The sequence below is a fragment of the Chelmon rostratus genome, chromosome 10 (genome assembly GCF_017976325.1).
Source record: "Chelmon rostratus isolate fCheRos1 chromosome 10, fCheRos1.pri, whole genome shotgun sequence".
Classification (NCBI taxonomy): Eukaryota; Metazoa; Chordata; class Actinopteri; order Chaetodontiformes; family Chaetodontidae; genus Chelmon; species Chelmon rostratus.
The window spans coordinates 12,796,579-12,819,001 of NC_055667.1; the positions used below are offsets into that span (position 1 = coordinate 12,796,579).

General features: G+C 42.3%; 3 protein-coding genes across 3 annotated transcripts; 2 read left to right on the top strand and 1 right to left on the bottom strand.

Annotated features, from left to right (window-relative positions):
• The first annotated feature begins 3,005 nt into the window (after window positions 1-3,005).
• LOC121613307 (vesicular inhibitory amino acid transporter-like) lies at window positions 3,006-5,368 on the top strand. Its single transcript, XM_041946646.1, has 2 exons — window positions 3,006-3,386; window positions 4,181-5,368. The coding sequence occupies exons 1-2, from the start codon at window positions 3,006-3,008 to the stop codon at window positions 5,366-5,368; spliced, it is 1,569 nt and encodes a 522-aa protein (XP_041802580.1).
• Window positions 5,369-7,080: 1,712 nt separating this feature from the next.
• bpifcl (BPI fold containing family C, like) lies at window positions 7,081-14,115 on the top strand. Its single transcript, XM_041945806.1, has 16 exons — window positions 7,081-7,172; window positions 7,253-7,365; window positions 7,540-7,654; window positions 7,956-8,087; window positions 8,902-9,057; window positions 9,142-9,205; window positions 9,339-9,399; window positions 9,559-9,650; window positions 9,896-10,072; window positions 10,216-10,275; window positions 11,289-11,456; window positions 12,039-12,106; window positions 12,189-12,231; window positions 12,350-12,410; window positions 13,511-13,587; window positions 13,683-14,115. The coding sequence occupies exons 2-16, from the start codon at window positions 7,266-7,268 to the stop codon at window positions 13,740-13,742; spliced, it is 1,434 nt and encodes a 477-aa protein (XP_041801740.1). The 5' UTR covers window positions 7,081-7,172; window positions 7,253-7,265; the 3' UTR covers window positions 13,743-14,115.
• A 375-nt stretch (window positions 14,116-14,490) lies between these two features.
• LOC121612691 (PRELI domain containing protein 3B-like) lies at window positions 14,491-21,242 on the bottom strand. Its single transcript, XM_041945737.1, has 6 exons — window positions 21,134-21,242; window positions 18,717-18,885; window positions 18,033-18,122; window positions 17,129-17,199; window positions 16,807-16,909; window positions 14,491-16,682 (listed from the first exon to the last, which is right to left on the bottom strand). Exons 1-6 carry the CDS (start codon window positions 21,163-21,165, stop codon window positions 16,566-16,568), a joined length of 582 nt encoding a protein of 193 aa, XP_041801671.1. The 5' UTR covers window positions 21,166-21,242; the 3' UTR covers window positions 14,491-16,565.
• Between the last annotated feature and the right edge of the window lie 1,181 nt (window positions 21,243-22,423).

Consider the following 22,423-nt stretch of genomic DNA (forward strand, 5'->3'; position numbering starts at 1 on the left):
TCAACACACACGTGCACACACCCTGCCCAATTAGACCACTGTGGCCATGGCAACTATCAGAGATTATTGCTTCCAGTCAGCACTGCACGGCTGTTAGACGAGGCTATAAGCCCCTCCGTATCTCAGGCCTACACACACACACACACACACACACACACACACACACACAAAAGCTTGCAAGCATACACTCCCCTCTCTGAGTGTATCTATGTTGCTGTCTCTCACTCACACACACACGCACACACGGAGCCTGAATTAATCCTTCGCTTTGTAGCCTTAGAAGCTAAATTGGTCGCCCCAGCAACCAATCTTAGAGGCCTTTCAAAGAAAAAGGCAGACTGAAAATCCATTTTGTCATGAAGGAATAGCTTCTCTCGTGTTGGAGAGAATTTATCGTGGCTCGGTGCCCTATTTTTTTCAATATTCCGTGTATTATATTTCACATTGGCAAAACTATTTGATATTTCTGCAGCATGATTTCCTTTTCCCGACGCGTCTTTCACGCACACTCCTCCGCAGATGTGGGAGCGGTTTTATTTTTGCAGATTTGGGGATGAAGCTGCGTGGGTTTCGCGTGCTTGCGTTTTTGCGCGCGTGCCTGACATTTGTAGCCTGTGATCCCAGTGTTAGCCCGGGGAGTGTGTATGTGATGGGGGAGGGAGAGATGCCTCAAGGACTCTCCCTATTTCATCAGTGCCCAGCGCGCGCGCACACACACACACACGCACAAACACACACACACACGCACATACCCCCAGACATGGATGACACACAGACACTAATAAACACTACGTTGGCCTGAACGCAAATAGCAGCTGGCAAAGCAGGCCAAGCCGACCATGAAAATATGCGGAACTTTCTCTGTCCTCTGGCTGGTTGCTAAATTTAGACCTCTCGTCCGTGTTACGCTTTTCTGTTTTTCAATGATGCTCGTAAAATATTGCTTCGCATCTCTTTGTATTTATTCCACCTCTGCACCAGACCAGCCTTGAAGAAAATCTCGAATTGTTCATTGCTAATTTAAAAACTGTTCGATGCTTTTTTAAAGCATGAATTGAATGAATGGTGCCTGTGTGAGAAATCCCTTGATTTTTCTGCCTTCCTGCCACAGCGGGCTACATTTCTGCAAGCAGGCTATAAAAAAAATTTGATGACAGTTTTGCTGTCACAGCAGATTATGGAGGCGAGGACGAGGTGCTTCGTATTCCTGAGGATTAGAGTTTAGGTGGAAAGGAAACTCTCCCCCTTAGATTTTTTTTCCTCCGAGCAGATCTTTATTGAATTCTTTATTGAATGCAGAGCACCAAAAGACAAGAATTTAGCTATTAAATAAAGTGTCATAAATGGGTGGACTTTTTCTTAAATTCCGTGTAAAAGAAATTAGACTGAGGGAGCAGTTGGGCCCTTCTTTTTTCTTCATCTCGTGCTGAAGGAGCTGTCCGTGGTGCTGTCGGTGCTCTGCAGCGGGCCAGCTGCAGGAGGTTCATCATATCAGCAACGAGTTGCATCCCTTCACAGCCTGCTGAACATGCTCATCTGGAATCAAGCTGTTAAATGAGGCGGAAACTTAAAATCTGTAGACGTATGCACTCATGAGAAACGCAGATCTGGGCAAACAGCGGCATTAATTTAAGCGTTTCAGTAGGTGCGTCGTATTCTGTGTACCGAATTATGTTTTTAAGACGCATAGTAGATTCTGTTAAAAGAAAATGTGCTAAAATAAAAAAAAATATTGGGACATGAAATGTCTTCTGTCGGCAAAGATGCTGTGTGTATAATCTGAAAACGGAATTTCATCACATGAGTCTACTCGTGGATAACACGGCCTCACGTTTACATCACAGAAAATACCTCTGAGATGAGTGCGCGAGACTGTACGCAGTCTCCGTGCAGGATATGCTGCAGTCAGCGTGCTTCATTTCACAAATTTCAGATCGATTTCCCACGTTAAAATACAACTGATTATGGTCACGTGGAACAGCTAAAATATTTCGAACGAAAAAAAGAGACCATCCTTGCATTACTACAATAAATGGTTCCTTTATATCTATGGTGTTGATAAGTAAAATTGCGGAATTGTAGATGCCGAAGATACTACTAGGTCAATGGAATAATTAAAGAAATATATATTTTTCAGTTCAGTCGATTTTGATCGGCTGATGCAGCGGTGCTTGATAGATATTTATTTAGCATGCATGCATGACGCCTGCTGTTTGTTGATGGCAGCGGCTGTCGACCTGTTGGCAGAATGCAGCACGAAAGCAGGTGAAATGTTTGATCTCTTCATTCATGCATAATGTCAGGGGCAGTTCCTTAATTCCGCCGCTTTTAAATGACCTGAGCGTTTTATCCCCGTGATTACTCTGCCGGTGGAAGAAAGTCCCGTCTTCCTCTCTCTCTCTCTCTCTCTCTCTCTCTCTCTCTCTCTCTCTCTTTCTGTCTCTCTGCCCCCCCTCGCTCTATCTCTCTCGGCCGTCCGTGACAGTTTTCCTGTGCGCGAGCCGTTACACTGGCACCCTATGCGGACACGTGCACGCTCCTGTCTCTCTCTCTCTCTCTCTCTCTCTCTCTCTCTCTCTCTCTCTCTCTCTCTCGATGCAGTCAGAGATTCCAGCGCTCGTGCTGTCACCAACAGGACCCCCCACCTGACAAAACTGCTCGGAAGAAAATGCCAAATTGTCTTTTTTAACGACAAATGAGGATAATTTTTGCTTCTATCTCAGTTTCGGGGCGTTTCTTCGTTGAGGCGGATGCCAGCGGGTGTATTCAGAGGGAGTAATATGGATGAGCAAGTGAAGAAAAGCGGCTGAGGATTTCTGACGGTTTGGGTGAAACGTTTTGAAGGTTGGCTATCTTACTTCGCGACGACATCGAAGAGGCAACAGGCATGCCTTTACAGTAGCAGTCAAAGAAAAGCAAATACATCACCCTGCATGCACCTGCCTCTCTGCTTTTTGCCAAGTAGAATTATTTCCAGTTAAAGAACGCATTTTATTCGGATAAAGATGGCTCACCTAATACGACACAAGCTCACCAACAAGCTGACCAACGCGGCCCACACGGTGTCCAACAAATCTCAGGCCAAGGTCAGCGGGGTGTTCGCCCGGCTTGGCTTCCAGGCCGCCACGGACGAAGAGGGCTTGGGCTTCGCTGAGTGCGACGACTTGGATTATGACTACAGGCAAGGGATGCAAATGGATGTCCTTCAGGGAGAAGAGGAAGGGGGACACATGGAGGGAGAGGGGGAGCTGGAGGGAGACAGCCACTACCAGAGAGACGGCACCGGCCGGAGGCCCTCGTCCTTAAAGACGGGGGGCTCGTTGGATGAGGACAAACCAAAAATCACGACATGGGAAGCTGGCTGGAACGTCACCAACGCCATTCAGGTACATTGTGATTACTGTCATGTTGCATGGGTGGACGCTGAAAGAGCCCGTCGCGCGCTGCTTGGATCAGGCCTGCTATTGGACAAAAAGTCACCTTGAAGATTTTTGTATTTCAAGATTCAGATTTGTTTTGAAAGAGAGTAATCCGGGCACGCGCGTCATTCCACACAAATCCAAAATTTGAATAAAGCAAGAACAAAACGCGCAGTATTGTTGATTAAAATCATATTGAGCTTTTCAATGTATTAAAAAGTGCTAGGCCTAAATATGATCAGGATTAAACGCAACATTCAATTTAACGTTTAATTCGTGGTTTGTGAGGGAATTGATCACAGTCGGTGGGGCTTAGAATTTATTTATTCAAATCTTTTTATCAGCAGGGCTGCAGGCAGGGCCTGTCTGACTTTGATAGCCCTGAGGCTGAATGGCACCCACGTGCTTATCAGCGTCTCCATCAAATTGAAAATGTGATCAAATGAATAAAAAAAACGTTTTTAAATTTTCGTTTTAATGCCTCATTTCGCCTATAACCAATGCAAACGAAAGGCCTATATTTCAAGGGCGAAGAGAATGAAAAAATAACTGATGATTGGAAATTTTGGAAATGACTCAGCCGTGATCACACATTTCTGGGCTGCATCGTTATTTTAATGCGCAAAATGTATATTTTTTGTTATTGTCATTATGTAAGATGTGAGCTGTGTGAGCCTGTCTTGCATGCCTGGCCTGGCTCGGCCTGTCACTGCGATGTGGGCCTCCTCCATTACCACTCAACTGCGCTTCTCTGTCCGCAGGGCATGTTCGTCCTCGGCCTGCCGTACGCCATCCTCCACGGCGGCTACCTCGGTCTCTTCCTCATTATCTTCGCGGCTGTGGTGTGCTGCTACACCGGCAAAATCCTCATCGCGTGTCTGTACGAAGAGAACGAGGACGGCATCAAAGTGCGCGTGAGGGACTCCTACGTGGACATCGCCAATGCCTGTTGCGCGCCCCGCTTCCCAGCGCTGGGCGGGCACGTGGTGAACGTGGCTCAGATTATCGAGCTGGTCATGACGTGCATTCTGTACGTTGTGGTCAGCGGCAACCTGATGTACAACAGCTTCCCGGGGTTTCCCGTCTCACAGAAGGCTTGGTCTGTGGTGGCCACGGTTGCGCTTCTGCCTTGCGCGTTCCTGAAGAACCTCAAGGCCGTGTCCAAGTTCAGCTTGCTCTGCACTCTGGCGCACTTCGTCATCAATGTCCTGGTGGTTGCCTACTGCCTCTCCAGGGCGCGCGAGTGGGCCTGGGAGAAGGTCAAGTTTTATATCGATGTGAAGAAATTTCCCATTTCGATTGGCATCATCGTGTTCAGCTACACCTCCCAGATCTTCCTCCCCTCCCTGGAGGGGAACATGCAGAAGCCCAGTGAGTTCCACTGCATGATGGAGTGGAGTCACATTGCAGCCTGCGTCCTCAAAGGCCTCTTCGCCCTGGTGGCCTACTTGACTTGGGCAGACGCCACCAAAGAGGTCATCACGGATAACCTGCCTTCAACCATCCGGGCTGTGGTGAACATCTTCCTCGTCAGCAAGGCGCTGTTGTCTTACCCGCTGCCGTTCTTCGCCGCAGTTGAGGTTCTGGAGAAGTCCTTGTTCCAGGATGGCGGGAGAGCCCTATTCCCTGACTGCTATGGCCCGGGTGGGCAGTTGAAATCCTGGGGTCTGGGCCTTCGAATTGGCCTGGTGGTCTTCACCTTGCTCATGGCCGTCTTTGTCCCCCATTTCGCCCTCCTCATGGGTTTAACTGGAAGCCTCACCGGCGCCGGCTTGTGCTTCCTCTTGCCAAGCCTCTTCCACCTGAAGCTCCAGTGGAGGAATCTCATGTGGCACCATGTCTTCTTCGACGTTGCCATTTTCGTTATTGGAGGTATATGCGCCATATCTGGCTTCATTCACTCGATTGAAGGGCTCATAGAGGCGTTCAGGTACAATATCCAGGACTGAGAGCTTCAGAGATGACCTTTACTGAATGGCAATGTCCTAAAACGCCGCACTCCGGCAGGCTGTCATGACGCAGACCTTATCAAAACATTTTGACCACTTGACATAGGAGTTCATGAGGAGGATTATTTGTGTGAAATGTACATCTTTTTATTTTGCCTTCGTGATAATGTGCAATAATAAACTCTACAAACATAGTGTAATGTAGTTTACTCATTCCAGAAAACATGTTTTATGAACTGGACAGAGGAGCGCGACCACCGCATGGAAGGGGGTGATGAAATATGCGGGCATTAACAGGCCTGTCCAGGTATCAGTCTTCATGCAAATTTGTCAAAGATCCAGTGAAAATGTCCGCCATGGGTCTAACTGTGAGTGTGTACGTGTTTATATCTGGGGAATGAAATATGTGAAAAACAATGGAGTGGATATGTTATTATTGGTTTTTGAGCTGCTATATATACCATTAATCCCACTTCAGAGAAAAAATAAGACCAAGGCACTCATCAGATCAGATGGTGCTCTTTGGATTATAATAAACCATGACTAACTTATGTGTAGCTGTTTAAACAGAATTATTTTTTCCAGTTTGTTTTTGTTTCGTGTTTTATTTTCCATCTTATGCCTATAGTAGTCCTCGTTGGCTCGTTTGTTTTCTTGGTGTTTCAAGTGTCATTCTGGATGAAGTGAATTCAAAGTGCAAGCAAGTGGGTCCTAACTGTGTTATATGAAAAAAAAATGTCTGTCTGATAATATTCTCTTCCTATTGAACTTGTTAATTGTGATTTAATGGAACTAATCATGGTGTGTGAGACAAAGAGTATTTGTTGAATTAAGAGATAAATAAATCTAATATTTTATGGCTGGTGATCATAATGTTTTTTTGAAATGTAGCCAGGGATGACTGAAAAGCCTCGCTGATCTGACTTTCTCTTTCGTTTCTACTGATCTGTTTAACTTTTCTCTTCTTTAAAAGGTTGATTAAGCTTCCCCTTTCTTAAAACAACAATCTGAGCATTCAAACACAAGACCACAGGTTGCAGCTGCAAAGTCAAGTTAATTTTATACACAGTCAAATATCACAAATTTGCCTCAAGAGACTTAACGTCGTGTGTCTCAGGGCATGCAGCTACATTTGTCAATTTAAATCACTCTTGACAGGATGCAGAGGTCTTAAAAAAAGCAGACTGTGTGAAAACCTGCCACTGTTGACATTGGTGATATAACTGTAGTCAGCAGGGCACCTCCAAACCACTACACCTGTGCATCCAGAAAAAACACAGCATCTAAATTACAGTAGATTTTTTGAGTCTAGATCTCACAAAACTGTCTTTTAGAAATATCATAGCTATTCGTTGTTCATCGATTGGTTACAGAATATAAAGGTCAACAAAACAGGACTAATTTTCACTTCCTTGTGCTTGTCAGTAGACCATGACTTGTCTTTAATTCTAAGAATGGTGACGTTTTCAAATAGCTTCTGATAAGATGGACTTTATACTTTATGTCCTATAATACTAATCTTGTTCAGAATATAGTGTTTAAGATCTGCCAATTACACAGACAGAGCAGAATCAAAAAAATGTTTAATTTTCCTCTCTCTCTCACACACACACACACAAACGAACAATGCAGCGGTCTGTCTTGAGCTATTTTCAAATGACGATAAGTTTCACTTCTTGGTAATACAGGAAGCAAAGTTGGCAGAGGAACCAGGAAGATGTTTGTTCAGTACAGCGGTACAGAAGGGCAGACAGCAGGAGCTGACCTTCAGCTTAGCAAACACACTTCATTCTCAGTAATTCAGGTATGCTACACAGGTTTATTGTGAGTAACATGTTTAATTTTAGAACTGATGTTTCAGTAAAGCTGCTGCTTACACCACAGGGGACCCAGGACAATGCTTCCAGCTGTGATAACAGCGCTCATGCTCCTTTCTTTTACTCATGGGGAGAATCCTGCCGTTCAAGTCATTCTGACCAACAAAGGACTTCAGTACGGTAAGGCAGTGCGAAATGGTGTTACTCACTCAGTTGTCAAGTGATTTGACCACAAAATAATTGCTGCACGAGTCTTTTCATAAAGAGCCTTTGAAAATCACATTATATGATCAGTACGTGAGACTTGTTTCATTTACAACTATATAAACTTATTGCATGTGCTGTTCGTCCCAGGAAAGCATGTGGGTGCCGGATGGATTCAGGATAAGTTGGCGTCTGTCACATTCCCTGACATCAGTGGTAAAATCCGCATCAGCATCTTTGGCAACTTAGACTACACACTGACAGGGTAGGATTTGACATTCTGAAATATAGAGGTGCCTTTTTAATTTCAAGCTAGTTCATAATTTTATATGTTTGGTTAAGATCACCTCTTCATAATTGTACACAATTTGCTCTTTAAGAGAAACAGGCATGATTATATTTTATGGATTTGAACATCAGGGGGAATAATCCTGTTGCTGTCCAGTGTGAAAACCAGTAGCTCAGCATGCGTGTACTTGATTCATGTCATTAGAGCTATTTGCGTTCCTCAGATCTGTGTCCTCACACCTATTTGCATCTGTCTTTCCTCTCCTTATGTGCACCAGTGTCACCATCACAAAATGTGACTTTCCTGAGCCATCTGTCGAGTTCTATCAGGATGCCACAGGATTCAAGACATCCATGTCAGGCCTCTGTGTTGCACTAACCGGCGGGTGGATGACACACTTTGGCTTAATGTGAGTCTTCCCTAATCTTTGGCCTCCATGGAAACTCCTTGACCATTAATCCAGGAACCCCACAGGCACTCAGTCAGTGACAGTGATATAAAAGTGTTCAGAAAGTGTGATTACATATAACTTATAATTTAAGTGTGTAAGTGTTGGAACTTATACATTTATTACAATGCCACTGCAAACCTTGATACAGGCCTCAGTTCAAAATGTTAAAAAAAGAAATGTACATAAAGACTTAATGAGGAAGTGATAATAAGGTTCTAGGTAAAAAGAGCATGTGCTCTTAGTTCCTCTGAGGTCAAATAGAAAAGGAAGTGTCAGTCTGTACTCCTGCATGGAACATCATTGGCTATGATACATCATCGTTCTTCCCGTTGGTGCATCACTTCACTTTTGGTGTAACTTTTGTAAGTAACTAGACTTCTCTAAACCCAGTAAATGTTGGATATGAGAGTAACACCAGAGGTCTGCAGTGTGTACTCCACTGAGTTGTTGTAACATACAGTTCATATCAGGACGTATAGAATTAAAAAACAAAGTGGTTTCTTGTCTATGAACCACAGAGCTGTACTGTAAAGACAGAACAAGAATGTACAGAATGTATTACTTTCATAATTAAGACACATTTGCAATCTGGTGTTATGTTTTAACACATTGCATATATTAAGTTGGACACAGAGGTTGGTCTAACTGAGCTTAGGTGTGGTACACATACACACATGGCAGAGGGTTAGCGTGGCTTTGGAGGTGCTTGTTGCACAAATCAGTGTTCACCAACCGCACTTCCACTCACTGTGTTCGTTCTCTGCATTTTCAGACACTGCAGTGGATCATTCAACCTGGCTGTATTCAGTGTGGATGTGACCTCTGTAGTGGAGCTGGGGAGAGATGCTGACGGTCATCTGTCTGTCACCAGTGTCAGCTGTGATGCTCAAGTTGGAGATGTGGACTTACAGTTATATGGTGGAACCAGGTACAGTAGAACAGAGGGAGCGAGAGATAAAAGGCAGTGACACTGATGTCAAATTGTAAGACCTGCATTTTCATTTGTCAATAGTTGGATCTTCCAACCTGTTCTGGGGTATTTCAAGGGGCCTATCAGAGATGAAATAAAGGGCAGAGTGAGTGTTTCTCTCTATCTTTGTCACATATATCAGTGGAGGTTTGGTCTAGCCTGTATGATCTTCAGATAATCCTCAGGTATATAGATCTTCGGAGGTGAGTTGGACATTTGCCTTGTTGTTTTTGCCGTAGATCTGCCCGAATGTGGAGGAAATCATTGTAAGATTGGAGTCCCACCTACAGGCCATGAACGGTATTGCAGCAATCTTCAAACAGACCCTAATGACAAAACAAAATGTACATGTTGATACCAGTTATGTAGACCAAAAGTGAGCCAAAATTAAAATAACAGTCTGGAATTTAAATGTATATATAGATTATTCAGTCTACAAATGATTTCTATTCCAATCAGTTTCCTTTGATGTGGATCATGACCTTACTCTTGACCTACCTCTCACCGGCTTACCTGTTATTAATTCTTCAAGTCTGAATCTGGGTCTTAAGGTAAGCAAATGCACAAAGAAATGCTTTCATGTAATCTGTTTTCATCTTGTGAGAGCCCCCTGACTTTTGGCCTCATCATCTTAATTTGTTCTTTCACTTCTTTGATGATAGAAACAATATAAACACACGTCTATTGGTACTCTGGTGACCATGATTTATGATTAGGGTCAAAACATGTGAAAAGAAATAACAAAAAAAAACATGATCAATAGCTGTGATTGATCATTTCTCATCTTTCTTTAAAGGGAGAGTTCTATAGCATCAAAACTCACGCAGAGCCCCCCTTTGAGGCCCAGCCTTTCACCGTGCCCAAGCAGCCAGGCTACATGTTGTCTGTGGGTTTGTCTGAATTCACCCTGAACTCTGCCTCGTATGGATACTACTCAGCTGGACTGCTTCAGGCCCTCATCAATGACAGCATGGTAAGTGCACCTGAAGAGACCCATAGACGAATGGAGAGGAAGAAGGCAATCCATCCATCTATGCACTCCTTAAGGTTGCAGCACTGATCACTTTGTGCCCTAATAAATGTCTGTGCTTAAGAAATGTTGTTTTACATTGTCAGATACCTCCAGGCTCTCATATACACCTCAATACCAGCTCAATGGGGCCTTTCATTCCTCAGGTGAGTGTATCTGTATCGGGGTGACATCTAGCAACACTGAACATATATAGATGGATAGGAAGATATGTTTGTATAACTCACTGTATGACCGTGTCAGATCTGATATCCACAGAAAGTCACATTCGACTCCAGAGCTGCTTTTGTTCGTCAGCAAAGGCTGAAAAGATACATGGAGATTAATTAAAGGAGCAACTGAAACGGAACAGTATAATTTGTGACTGATTAAAAGCATATGAAGTCTGACTGAAGTGAGAAGTAACAGACATGATAATGAAAGTAGCTCAAACATGTGAAGCTTGAGAAAAAACAGCAATTTTACCATCTTTTACCATCAGGTCCCAGCGAACTGTACAGGATTTTTACTCCAGGATTTGCATTTCTCAACAATGCTACACAAGATGTTTTAGACACTGGCAGTAGGTTTAAAGGTGAATTCAAATTTCATTGAAGTTGTGAAAAGAAGCATAAATCTGAGATAATGAATAAAATAAAATGAAATAGATTTTAATGTCTGCGGGCATAGGTTAACTCCATCAAAGCCTAAATTAAACAATAAAAAATAAACAATGTAAAATAAGCATTTTAACCAACATTTTAACATGTGATGTGAGGTATCGAACGACTTCACTGTTAGCCAGTCCTCATGAATGTGACTCATGGAAGTGTGATCTTTAAAACCTCATCACAGGTTTGAGCATCATTACAGGCCATGAATTGACTGGTTTTTTTTATTTGTAACAGACGATGAGTGTATTATCCTTTAACTTGTCACATAAGCAAATCCAGCGGTTGAACAGATTGTAACAGACGGGAAAACATGAGGCTGTAAGTTTGAATTATTCTTCATACAGTCAGTTTGAAGAATGCTTGTGTATTGTAGAATAGATGCACACAAAGATGCACCACAGAGCCCGACGTCTTCATCCTCTCTCCCTTCTCCCACTCTCTTGCCCCCTTCACTCTGCACTGTTCATGAATTCACTGCTTATCGCTCACTTGCTTCCTCTCTGCAGCTTCCCGATATGTTTCCAGGGCTGCTGATGAACCTGCAGGTTTATGCCAGAGAGGTTCCACTGTTTTCATTCCAGCCTGGTGCTGTTAAACTGGGCTTACTTGGTGCTGTTAAGGCTTTTGCCATCCAGGCAAACGGTACCCAGACCCCACTGTTCAAACTCAATGTTGTGAGTACTTTTGTTTTCTGGCCTATCAGTGTATACCAGAGAATGAAAACATGCAAGTGTTTGTGTCTTTTTCTTTTGTGGAAATTAAAGTACATTTGAACCAATAGCTGCACAGTACGGCATTATATCTGTGCCTCACTTAAAGTGCACCATGGGAAATTCTGGCCACAGAAAAACATGGTTTGCAAAACAAATTCTATTATGTAGAGAAATTATTATCACTCAGAGAAACGTTTAGTTTGAGCAAACAAAACTCCAGACAGAACAAATGCATGCAGGTGTTTGTGTCTTCTGTGTCGCTTCATTCTAACAGTTCATTTAATCATTCAGTCCACACATTTAACCTACTGCTAAACAATTAACTAAATGAATGAATTGAAAGATAATTAATGGACAACTACTTTGATTATAGATTTATAGCTGAAGTCATTGTCAAGCAAAAATACATTGTCCAGCTTCTCGAAAGTGAGATTTCTGACATTTCATAGACTATGTGATTAAAAACAGAAACAACAACAGACAGATTAATCATAATAGAAATACTAATTGGCTGCAGCTATAATTTAAACCTCTGTCTTTCAGGACTCAGCGTTCAGCGGTAAAGTGTGGACTGCTGACGGGAAACTGAAGGGCTCCATGGCAATGAACAAGTGAGCGTCACCATGTTTTATAACACACACCCGAGCCTGAGTTCACAAGCTTAAAGTAATGACACTGCTTCCTTTCAAACAGTCTTACACTGACGCTGGCGTCCAGTGAAGTGGGAACCTTTAAGGTACATGACATGGCACAAAAACCGTACCACGTTTTATGATGGTCACAGGCAGCATTATGTGTAAACAAAGTGAGGAGAATCAGACAGTGAGTGGAAAGAATCATACTTCTTTTTGCAGACTGATGCTATTGGAGGCCTTGCGAGGATGGCATCAACAGTGCTCGTGGCAAAACTGAACGGTGAGTCTTAGTAACATCTGTTTGTGTTCGGTCCTCAGTTCATGGCCGTTTTCTCCTTTAGTCATTAACCAGAGCTCTATCAAAACACATGAAACTCAACTGAGGGTGTGAGGTGAAAGATTAGTAGCTTCAGTAATTCATGCGCCAATCATCACTGTTCCCCAAAAATAAATTAAATCCGTAATTTTTTCTGCCAGCTTGGCTCAAGGACATTTGAACAAAAAAATGTGGCCTGTTTTATTATTCCACTCATAGAAAATAGCAACTACATGCTCGTATTGATTAGTATGAACCTATTTTTTTTTAAATCTCCATCACAGTAAAGTAGAGCAACACAACATGATACAAAGCACTTTTGTCATGTTTTTTACAAGGAAGGACCCAAAAGGCTGCGCACAGACACTGAGACAGGGAGGTTTACGATAAACGAGGTCTTTAATTCAATAAATAATGATACTGAAATGTGCAACAGATGAATCAGATGACCAGCAGTAACTTGAGGTGAGAACAGGCAGACAGGAGAGGAGTCCAGAATTTGTACTCAGAACCGATGAATTCAAGACAAGAGGGGTTTAAATACTGGAGAGCAGGTGAATAATTGGAAAGGAAAAGGGGAAGCAGACTGCTGATATTATTTTTTCCATCTGAATATGGCTACACAATACTGTACCGATCCAACATACTGGAGGGCATAAATCACAGCTGCCCAAAGTGGGGCTCAATTTGTCCACCAGATGTTTCTAGCAAAAACAAATTAAATTAGTCTAGTATATACTATTAATCAAGGTTTATGCTGTTTTTGTTTGGGTTTTTTTGTGTTTTTCGGTGTGGTTAAATTGCTCTTTAAATATGTGCAATCCCTAATTATTAAGTATTTTTAATAATCTGAGCATCATAGGCAGAGTGACAGCTCAGGACGTCAGTCAATTAAGGAAACCTGGGATACTAGAAGCATTTTGCATATTTACAATACAATACAATTGGTGTTCACTTTTAAGACTCCATGGGAAAAAGCTTGGACATGCCATGGTATTGATGAAAATAATGTACAATGTGTACTGTACACTGTCTTTGTCTTGACCTAAACATTTCTATTTCAGAGAAACTGGGCAAGGGTGTTGATTTACCCAGAATGAAACATGCAGAGCTGGTCAACACTGTTCTGGCAGTGGAAGAGGTCAGTACAAGAACAAGAACACACATTAACACTGGGTTAATGTTTTCAAAGAAAATAGGAAATTTTCATTGGCTGACTTTCTTTATTCCTAACAGGGTTTTATAGCCATCTCTTCAGATGCTCAGGTGCTGCAAACAGACGGACACTTCAACTGACTGACACGCTGGCCTGTTGAGCTCTGATACATCAAACATGGACGCTCTTCATCTCAGTTTAGATTCTTAAGCTTTAAACCAGTAAACAAACTGGATTTGTCTTTATCTGACACATGACAAAAGCACAACTGGGTTCAAAATGTACCCCACTGTGGATTCTGGACTGCAAATAATTAACAAGTACATCAACATTCGGTACTCATAAATTACACACCTACAGCCTTCATGACAAATCAACGTGATTAACCCAGCATTTCAACTCAACGCAGAAAATCGAGGTGTACAGCCTAGTCTGCCATTTTTTACTCAAGAATGTAGAAATGTATTTTTTTTAAAAAAAATGAATTAAACCGTTTAATATAAAAATGTAAGTAAAGGAGTTGGTATGTTTTGGGGGTCTTTTTTTTTATCATTTTGCGCACACATTTCCACTAATAGGGAAACAAATGTCAAGTTCATTTTAAATTCATTATGTCTGTGATTTGTAGGTGATTATTTTATCCTTCAAATTCTTTTCACGAAGGTTTTGTTTGTAGAGACATTATCGTATACAGTGTACTGCTGTGCCATTGTATTACCACAAGGGGGCGCCAAATTTTGAAGCTATATACATAAAAAAAAAGATGTGCAAGATAATGGTTAGGTAAGGATTGTACTTGTCTACACAGTATACTTCATTCAAAATAATCTCTGACCTCAATAGTTCAAAATTAAGTCTAGACATTTTACAAAACATTTCACCACCATGTTCATGAAACAATGACATCTCTTTATTTTGAAACATTTCCATGTGCACTCTTTAGATTCTGTTACATGTTCACATTCTTGGAATGTAACACCACCAAAATATAAATATAAGCCTATTTACATCCACTGTTCCCAAAATGTTCCCATTAGGAAAAAAGAACAATATCACTTCATTGATGAGAGGAGACACTGTGTGGATACTGACTGGCTGATGGGTCAGTTAGGCAGCTGGACTTCAAACAGTTTCATCCTGAGCTGGACGACATGTGACAAGCTGGAACACCAGTTGGTTATTTATGAATAAGCTTTTAAAAAAGAAGCTTGGCTGAACTGGGAGCAGGTGTGAAAAAGATCAACATCCTGTAGATACAAAGCGCTACTGAACTAACTGAGACCATGACAGCGAGGGAAGATACTGACTGTGGAGCATCTCAGAAGACTTGTGATGCTGAGCTCCATTAACGGATGTTGTAACACTAAAATAGCACTACTTGTGCCACAAATCCCTTTAATGTAAACTTCAATTCGTACACCTGTCCATGTAAAAATTTCTAGAGAGAAGAGAAGAAAAGGGAAGAACAAATAAGAATTACAGGCTTTTTATGTCACCTTCATCTCAGTGTGTCGTCTGTAGAAGCAAACAGGGAAACTGAACAAAGGTCACCTATGTAACACCTGAGACTGCTGTGGGGTAAGAAAGGACAACGTTAGTATAAAAACACCACAAGCTAAACAGCATTTAAAATCAATCTATTAAATAGCCTTTGTCAATGCTCACTAATACAAATACACTATAAATAACATCTATGGGCAGGATGAAGTACAGAGTGGGTTTGTTCATGATCATAAGTAAAGTTTGAAAGTGTTCTGGGGTATTAAACCGGTTCAGTTATTACGTTGGCACACTCAGCGATCCTGAACTGACCCTGTAGAGCTCCTCCTACAACACTGGTGAGTGTTCACAGCACATGAAACACGTGAACGCAAACATGTTGTTCGGTGCTCGTACACTCATTTCGCAGCTCTGCACTGTAAGGCCTTCCTGCTACTACAAGTGTATTTAAGTATACACGCTGACAATAAGTTAGACATTCAAGTATGCACATTCTTATACTGTAACATTAAACTATACAGCACATCATCAGTGTGACAGAAAAAAATTAAAAAGGACAAGAGAGAGGCTTTCAGAAATCAAGTCATTTGTACCAAGAACAAGACCAGAAAGAGCATAAGAAGACCAGTCCACCATGCTGATGTCTTCAGCATACCGACCCGCATCGGCAGCAAAACGCTGTGCCACGCTTCGTTTAAATGCTTTGACACTCTGGACAAATAACAAGCCTTAGCTGGTCTTCGTCCTGCACCTACAAGTATTCTGGATTACTCACACCCACTCAGAAAACTGGTAGACTTCCACCTGATGACATAAGACTTTGAGTGTCAGCATCTGATCTCACAGGACAGTGGAGAATAAAGCCCAGAGCTTCAGCGTTTCTGTTACTTTTATAAGTTGTTACAGCCTCTGTTGCGCTCTTGGTTTTGAGACATTTCGGTCAGTTCTGTCGTACAAAGTGAAGTCAGCCAATAAAGAAAAAGTTAGTGACTTCATCCCAGCTGTTACCACAATTCAACTTGTTTACCAGGAAACGACAAAAGGAGAACGTGAGAGAGAAATGAAAAGTAGAAGATGAAGGGGAGAAAAACACAGGAGAGGAAACTGATGAGATGATGTGGAGGCACAGTGTGAATTATTTAAAAAAAGAGCTTTAACATCACAAGACTAAGTCCTATGAGCTTCAAGTGCAGTCCACTTCAACCCTGTATGCTTTTTTTTTTTTAACTGTCATCAGCTCAACTCTCCCCGTCACTGCCCACAGCGGCGAGCATCAAACTCGTCGGTGCAGACTGCTGAGGAGGGACGAACAGCGAGTTCTTGTGACATTCACACACAAACATACGTAGGGCCAAAGGATGGGGCTGTGGTTATTCGGCTGTGCTGGCGGGTGAGGTGAGAGGCAATGTCCGAGAGGTCCATTGGTTCATGATGGTGGAGAGGGAAGCTGGGGAAGGCCGGGATCATTTGTCTGCAACAGCTGCTGCCATGGGAACTCGTATAGTTCCACGGGCAGTCGCCGCCAACTCCTCAATTTCAGTGTTTAATCGTCTGATGACCCACTCCATTGCCTCCCGGCCCTGAGACAGACGGAGGAAGAGCGTTACAAAACATCATGTGCAGTGACAGGTGTATTGTTATGAGAAGAAACAGTGGGCCATAATGTTGTGACGAGTAATAGGGGGATCTTAAGGGCGGTGTCACCTTGCCGGCGTTCACAGAGATGGTCTTTGCCATGAGACCCTCAAGGTAGCTGCTCAGACTGACACCTTTCACACTGATCAGAGCCTCCTGTGTGAGCACCGTCCTGTACACACAGTCACACAAACAAAAGGTCAAAAACAAAAAGTGAAATCTGGTTTTGTATCCCTTTCATGGTCGTTCAGTTAAAACTGCAAAACATTTTGGCCCACCATAACGCATCAGTTATTTTTAGCACTTAAACATCAACCCAAGCACGGCCGTTTTCAGATTTCCATATGTGAGTGACATTTGAAGTTCATAAATGTAAAACTGAGTCATTTACTTTTCAGGATCCTGCGGATGTGGTTTGTATGTCAGCTTCTCGTCCACAGATACCAGGTTAGTGAAGGAGATCTGGATGGACAGAATACAATAATATTTTTCACATACGATACGTACACCGTCTGCAAGCATTCATTCAGATAATTTAACAGCAGCTGCAGTAAGAACAGTCTGAGCAGAGTCAAGAAGCCCACAAACTGATCCTCTTTGCTTTAAAAGACCCTTCATTAAAGCAGGAACGACACAAATGTAACAGATAACATTAACAGCAATCGTTAATGTTACGAGCCATGCCTGTGTTAGACCAGTAAAATGTCCTCCACGCCCTCCTATTACACAGACAATCAGCCAATTCAATTCACCACCTTGGATTTGTGGTGAGGTTATGTTAAACACACATGATTCTTCACATTTCCGATGATAATGACTCCCAGGAAGTTCTCAGGGGCAGGTCATGTGTATGTTTAGAAAATAAATGGCACAATCAAACCTCTGCCAAGCAAATGTGTAGTGTCTGTACATCTAAAGTTAGATTTACCAAACCAATACACCGTCACTCCTAAAATGGCATTTAACAAACTTACACAATCCAGATACAAGAAGTCTCCCACACAGTGAAAGCAGCCAAAAGGCTGGTAAGTGAGGGCCTGTGACTACTTAATGAAAATCAGGTGCTGAGGCTGACTGAGTAGAATGACAGCAGTTTAGGGGGACGACAGAACCTCTAAACCATCGTACCTTCCTGCAAACAATCACATGAAAAAAGAAGAATCTATGTAGTAGCAAATGTTGGCACTCACAATACTGTACCTAAGATAAAGTATGAATGTGTATCACTGTCAAGCAACAGTTTTAAACGGTTCTTATTGAACATATTAACAATGATCCATATCAGAACTACTCACATTTGTAGATTTCAGCTCAAAGGTCTTCTCTTTAGGATCCACCACCGAATGCTCCTGAACATAAGTGCATGTTCTTGTTACCCCGATGATCTGCAGGAAAAGGACACAACTCAGGCGTGGTTTAAAAACAACAACAACAACAAAAACTCCTTACATAAGGCTTGTTAGAGAAAACCAGACCTGCACAGAATTTATCGCCAGCGATCGCCACATTGGGCCTTCTGCTTGGATTTCTGTGACTTGATACCGACTTGTTTTGATGTCATGCAAATATACACAACAGTAACCTCCCAAGATCAAGGTGCTGCAGTTTTTGGAGCCATGTAGCCTCTTCTGTTGCTTTGCACCACCAACCATTAACATGTAGGAACAACACGCCACTTTATGTATTTAGATTTTAATACCAGAAAACAGAAACTATTTTAGACCAAATAAAAGTTTAGGAGTTTGGTCTGATGACACTTTATCAGATCTAACCCGATGTGAGCGTTTCTGTGAATTCCTGTACAGACTGTGAAGGCTGCTGGAAACTGTTGGCGTTGACTGCAGCTTTCTGTCACTGCCTCCTGCTGCAGCCACCCGCTCACATCGACTTTGCAGGCAAGATGAAATTTATCACGAACAAGACTATTATCAATGAAAATGAAAGCATCCTTTCATCGATTCACTCATCATCTAACTTACAGACTTGGCCATGGCGGGGAGCCCCCACTCTGTGCTGAGCAGTCTGGTGCTGTGTAACCGTCCCTCTGTGTCCACGCCTCTGTCCAGAACATCCACACCAAACACACTGGGGTTCATGGGGTTGGGGTACTTCTGCATCGCTGCCTTGGTCACCGTCTCCCATGGATGGCTGTTAAAAAAAACACTGTTAACATTTGAAACACCATCTTTCTACAGGCCATTTAACATTCTGCAATTCATGCAATTGCTATGACAGGCATGTCAAACTGATTCCATGAAGGATAATGTGGCTTCAGGTTTTTGTTGGAATCAATTAATCAGCTGATCTTAGTCTCCAGCTGATAACTAAGCCATCCCTTGATGTTGATTGGTTGGCCTGTTGTGCTCCTCCTTGGTTGGAACAAAAACCTGCAACCACACGCCCCTTTATGGAATCGGTTTGACATGCCTGTGCTATGATGTGTGACAACAGTTCAAATCAGACTATGGGTGCATCTCATTTCTCAAAATTGTCGTGTCCTCGATCCTCGCTCGAACCGGAAGTACTTCTGGTCTGCCATCTTGCCGGCCGTCCCAAATGGGCATATTGTTTACCGCTATTATTTCGTACTGATGGATTAAAGTCCTGCAGCAGCTGATATCTGCGTTCAGCGTCATACATTATAACATCTGTCTCCAGTTTTGTCTCCTATAAGCAGTCTTTTATCTACAACCTGTTTTGTTATGTTATAAATCTCACTCACTAACACATCGGCCTCTCGTCACTTGTTCTGCGTGCTATCTGAGTGAAATAATGTGTTTCATGGCTTGCAGGTTTGCCTTCACTGACAGACCTGAAATGTGTCTCATTGAACAGGGACAGAAGACACAGCGAGGCTGATAAAGTTCAGGTTAGAAAATGACCACCTGTTCACCGGAGAGAGGCGTCCAGCCAAGAATGAAGTCATTCATTCTCACGTGCGTTAATAAAAGTGTTTCATACTTATTTGCTAGTGCTGGAGACTTTTTTAAATAATGTAAATATAAGTATAAAATATAAATATATTGAGTTGAGGGTGCAAATATAACAAATGCAGCAGATCCAGCTGTGTAGCGTCATCAGACGTCGCTTGATGTGAAGCTTCAGAGGAAAGGACGTCTCAATTCTCTTAAAACATGTTTCCTCATTTCTTCTCTCCTTGCGTGATTTCCTTGCGTCCTTCCATGCATCCTTGGTGGGAGGGACTAAGATGCATGGAAGAGATGCAAGTGAGGGAAACGTGGATGCAATTTTGAGAAATGGGATGTACCCTATGTCATTCAGCCAGTTGTCATACTGAGGTAGATAAACTTGGTATGCTGGGTGAAAGCAGACAAACAAATAACTCTCTCTTTTAACAATTATCCTCATTTGCTACTAGAATAGAAAATGCTTCTATGTTGTCGTACATCTGGATCTGCATTATGAGATGTATACAATCACTGTCTCTGTTTGACAGACTTCATTCTTGTGCTTTAATTCGATTAAGCCAAGTTCATATTTCATAAAGAAAAAGAGAAAAACATTTTCTAAAAATGTCCCCGTTCAAATTTGAGACTGACAATATTTAACTTCGGTGCAGAATCAAAATGGAGGAATAACCAAACTATCGGAACGGACCAGTCGTCCCCTGGCAGGAGGAGCAACGCCCCCTCCGCACAGCGCGGACTGTCACATCATGGATTTATCGAGAAACTACTGGAAATGGACAAACGTGTTCCAGCCACGCAAAAGGCAACGCACTCGTTACTGTCCGATGAGTAGAAATACACAGAAAACAGACGGATCGGTGTTTTCATCGCCGGTTCTCTCTTCTGACAGACAGACGGGCCGTTACATAACATTCATGATTGCGGAACAAAATGTCAAATTCAGAGGCGGATTTGACTCCGCGAGTAAGACCAAACACATTAATAGCACACAAAAAATCCCGTCAGTTTCTATTAGCCCGTGACCGAAACGTTGCAATAAGCTTTACATTAAAACATGACGTACATTTACAAGCAACACAGCAACCAATAGCCAAATTTCGCTTTACGGCTAACAGCAAAAGCAAAAGGCTACAAGTTAAACTCTGCTAGCTAAAGCAGTTTACTTCTATTGCACAAAGGCCGACAAATGCAGATATTTGTTGAAAAAAGACTTTAAACATAATGGCGAATGGAGGTCACATTGACTGCACGTGGTAACTAACATTAATGACAAGCGGTTTAGGTAACTTAGCCGTAGACTCTTTGTGTTGAGTTACTTAACTTATGTGCAACCTTAGCGGCTAAGGAGGCTAGCAGCCATGCCCTAGACAATGTCGGGAACCCACAGAAACTTATCATACGAAAGGAAACCAGTTACATAACCAACATAATTGTATCAGACATCATCACGGACTGAAACCACTCACTTGAAAATGTGCTCTGACGCCCAGATCTTCATTTTTTAGGCTTTCGTGTCAGGGCTAGGGAGCCGGCGACTAATGACAGCGTGACTGCCGTGAGGAAGGAAGGGGGGACCCAAGGAGACTGCTTTTAATGGTGCATGGGTGACGACACTCCCCCTGGTGGCAGAAACAGCTGTTGCACCACGGCTAGCACAGCAACGTTGTACTGATGTCCTGCAAGCAATGTCTTCCTGAGTATTAAATATCAACAATTCTTATTGGTAGTAAGATGTGGTACTATCAAGCATCGTTTTGACAATCCTGAGGGAGGCGTACTCATTATTGTTAAAGCACATCCATACTTTATACTTCTACTCCAATTCATTTCAGAGGCACATATAGTTTTTACTCCTTTACATTCATTTGACAGATATTGTCAATACTTACTTACTACTGTTAATGCGTGATCACATTTTGGTCACTAAACTTTTAGATATATGCAACTCTGTTCTACATTAGATATTCCTATATTACAGTAACAAAATGTAGACTTCTACAATTATTATTATCACCATGCCTTACACATCGCACTTCAGGCACAACACTGACAGCTGTCACATCCAGAAGTTCTCCGATGATACAGCCATCGTTGGACGCGTATCACAGCGGAACGAACTGAAATACAGGGAAGTCATCACCAACTCTGTCTACTGTGTGGACCGAACCAGCTGCACATAAACACCAGCAAGACAAAGGAGATGGTGATTGACTTCAGTAGGAAGGTGCCACAGGTTACACCGGTGAACATCCAGGGTTTGGACACTGAGATTGTGGATGAGTACAAATACCTGGGTGTTCACTTTAACAACAAACTGGACTGGACAAGCAACACAGAAGTCCTGTACAGGAAAGCTGAAGACATCCCAATCTGCTGAGAAGACTGAGGTTCTCTGGAGTATGTACTTACCTCTGAACCAGGACAGAGCTGGTTCTGTTGTGTCCATTGTCTGTGGTACATATATACCTTTTGAATACCTATATTCTACATCAAGCGTCCTGATATTCCTTCTAAACTGCTGCACAATACTCAGCTGACCCCATGTATGATACTAAAGTTACTGAGCATCCTCAAAATCACAAAAATCTGAATCTGAAGGCAACATACAGTATGTTTTATACTCTTGTGGTAGTAGAATTTTCATAATATTAATAAACATAATATATAGTTGTGTACCTGTCATACCCTGACACTGATATTCTCGCAGTCTCCAACAGATCCTTCCAATGGAGCTACATTTTCCTTAAATACATTTA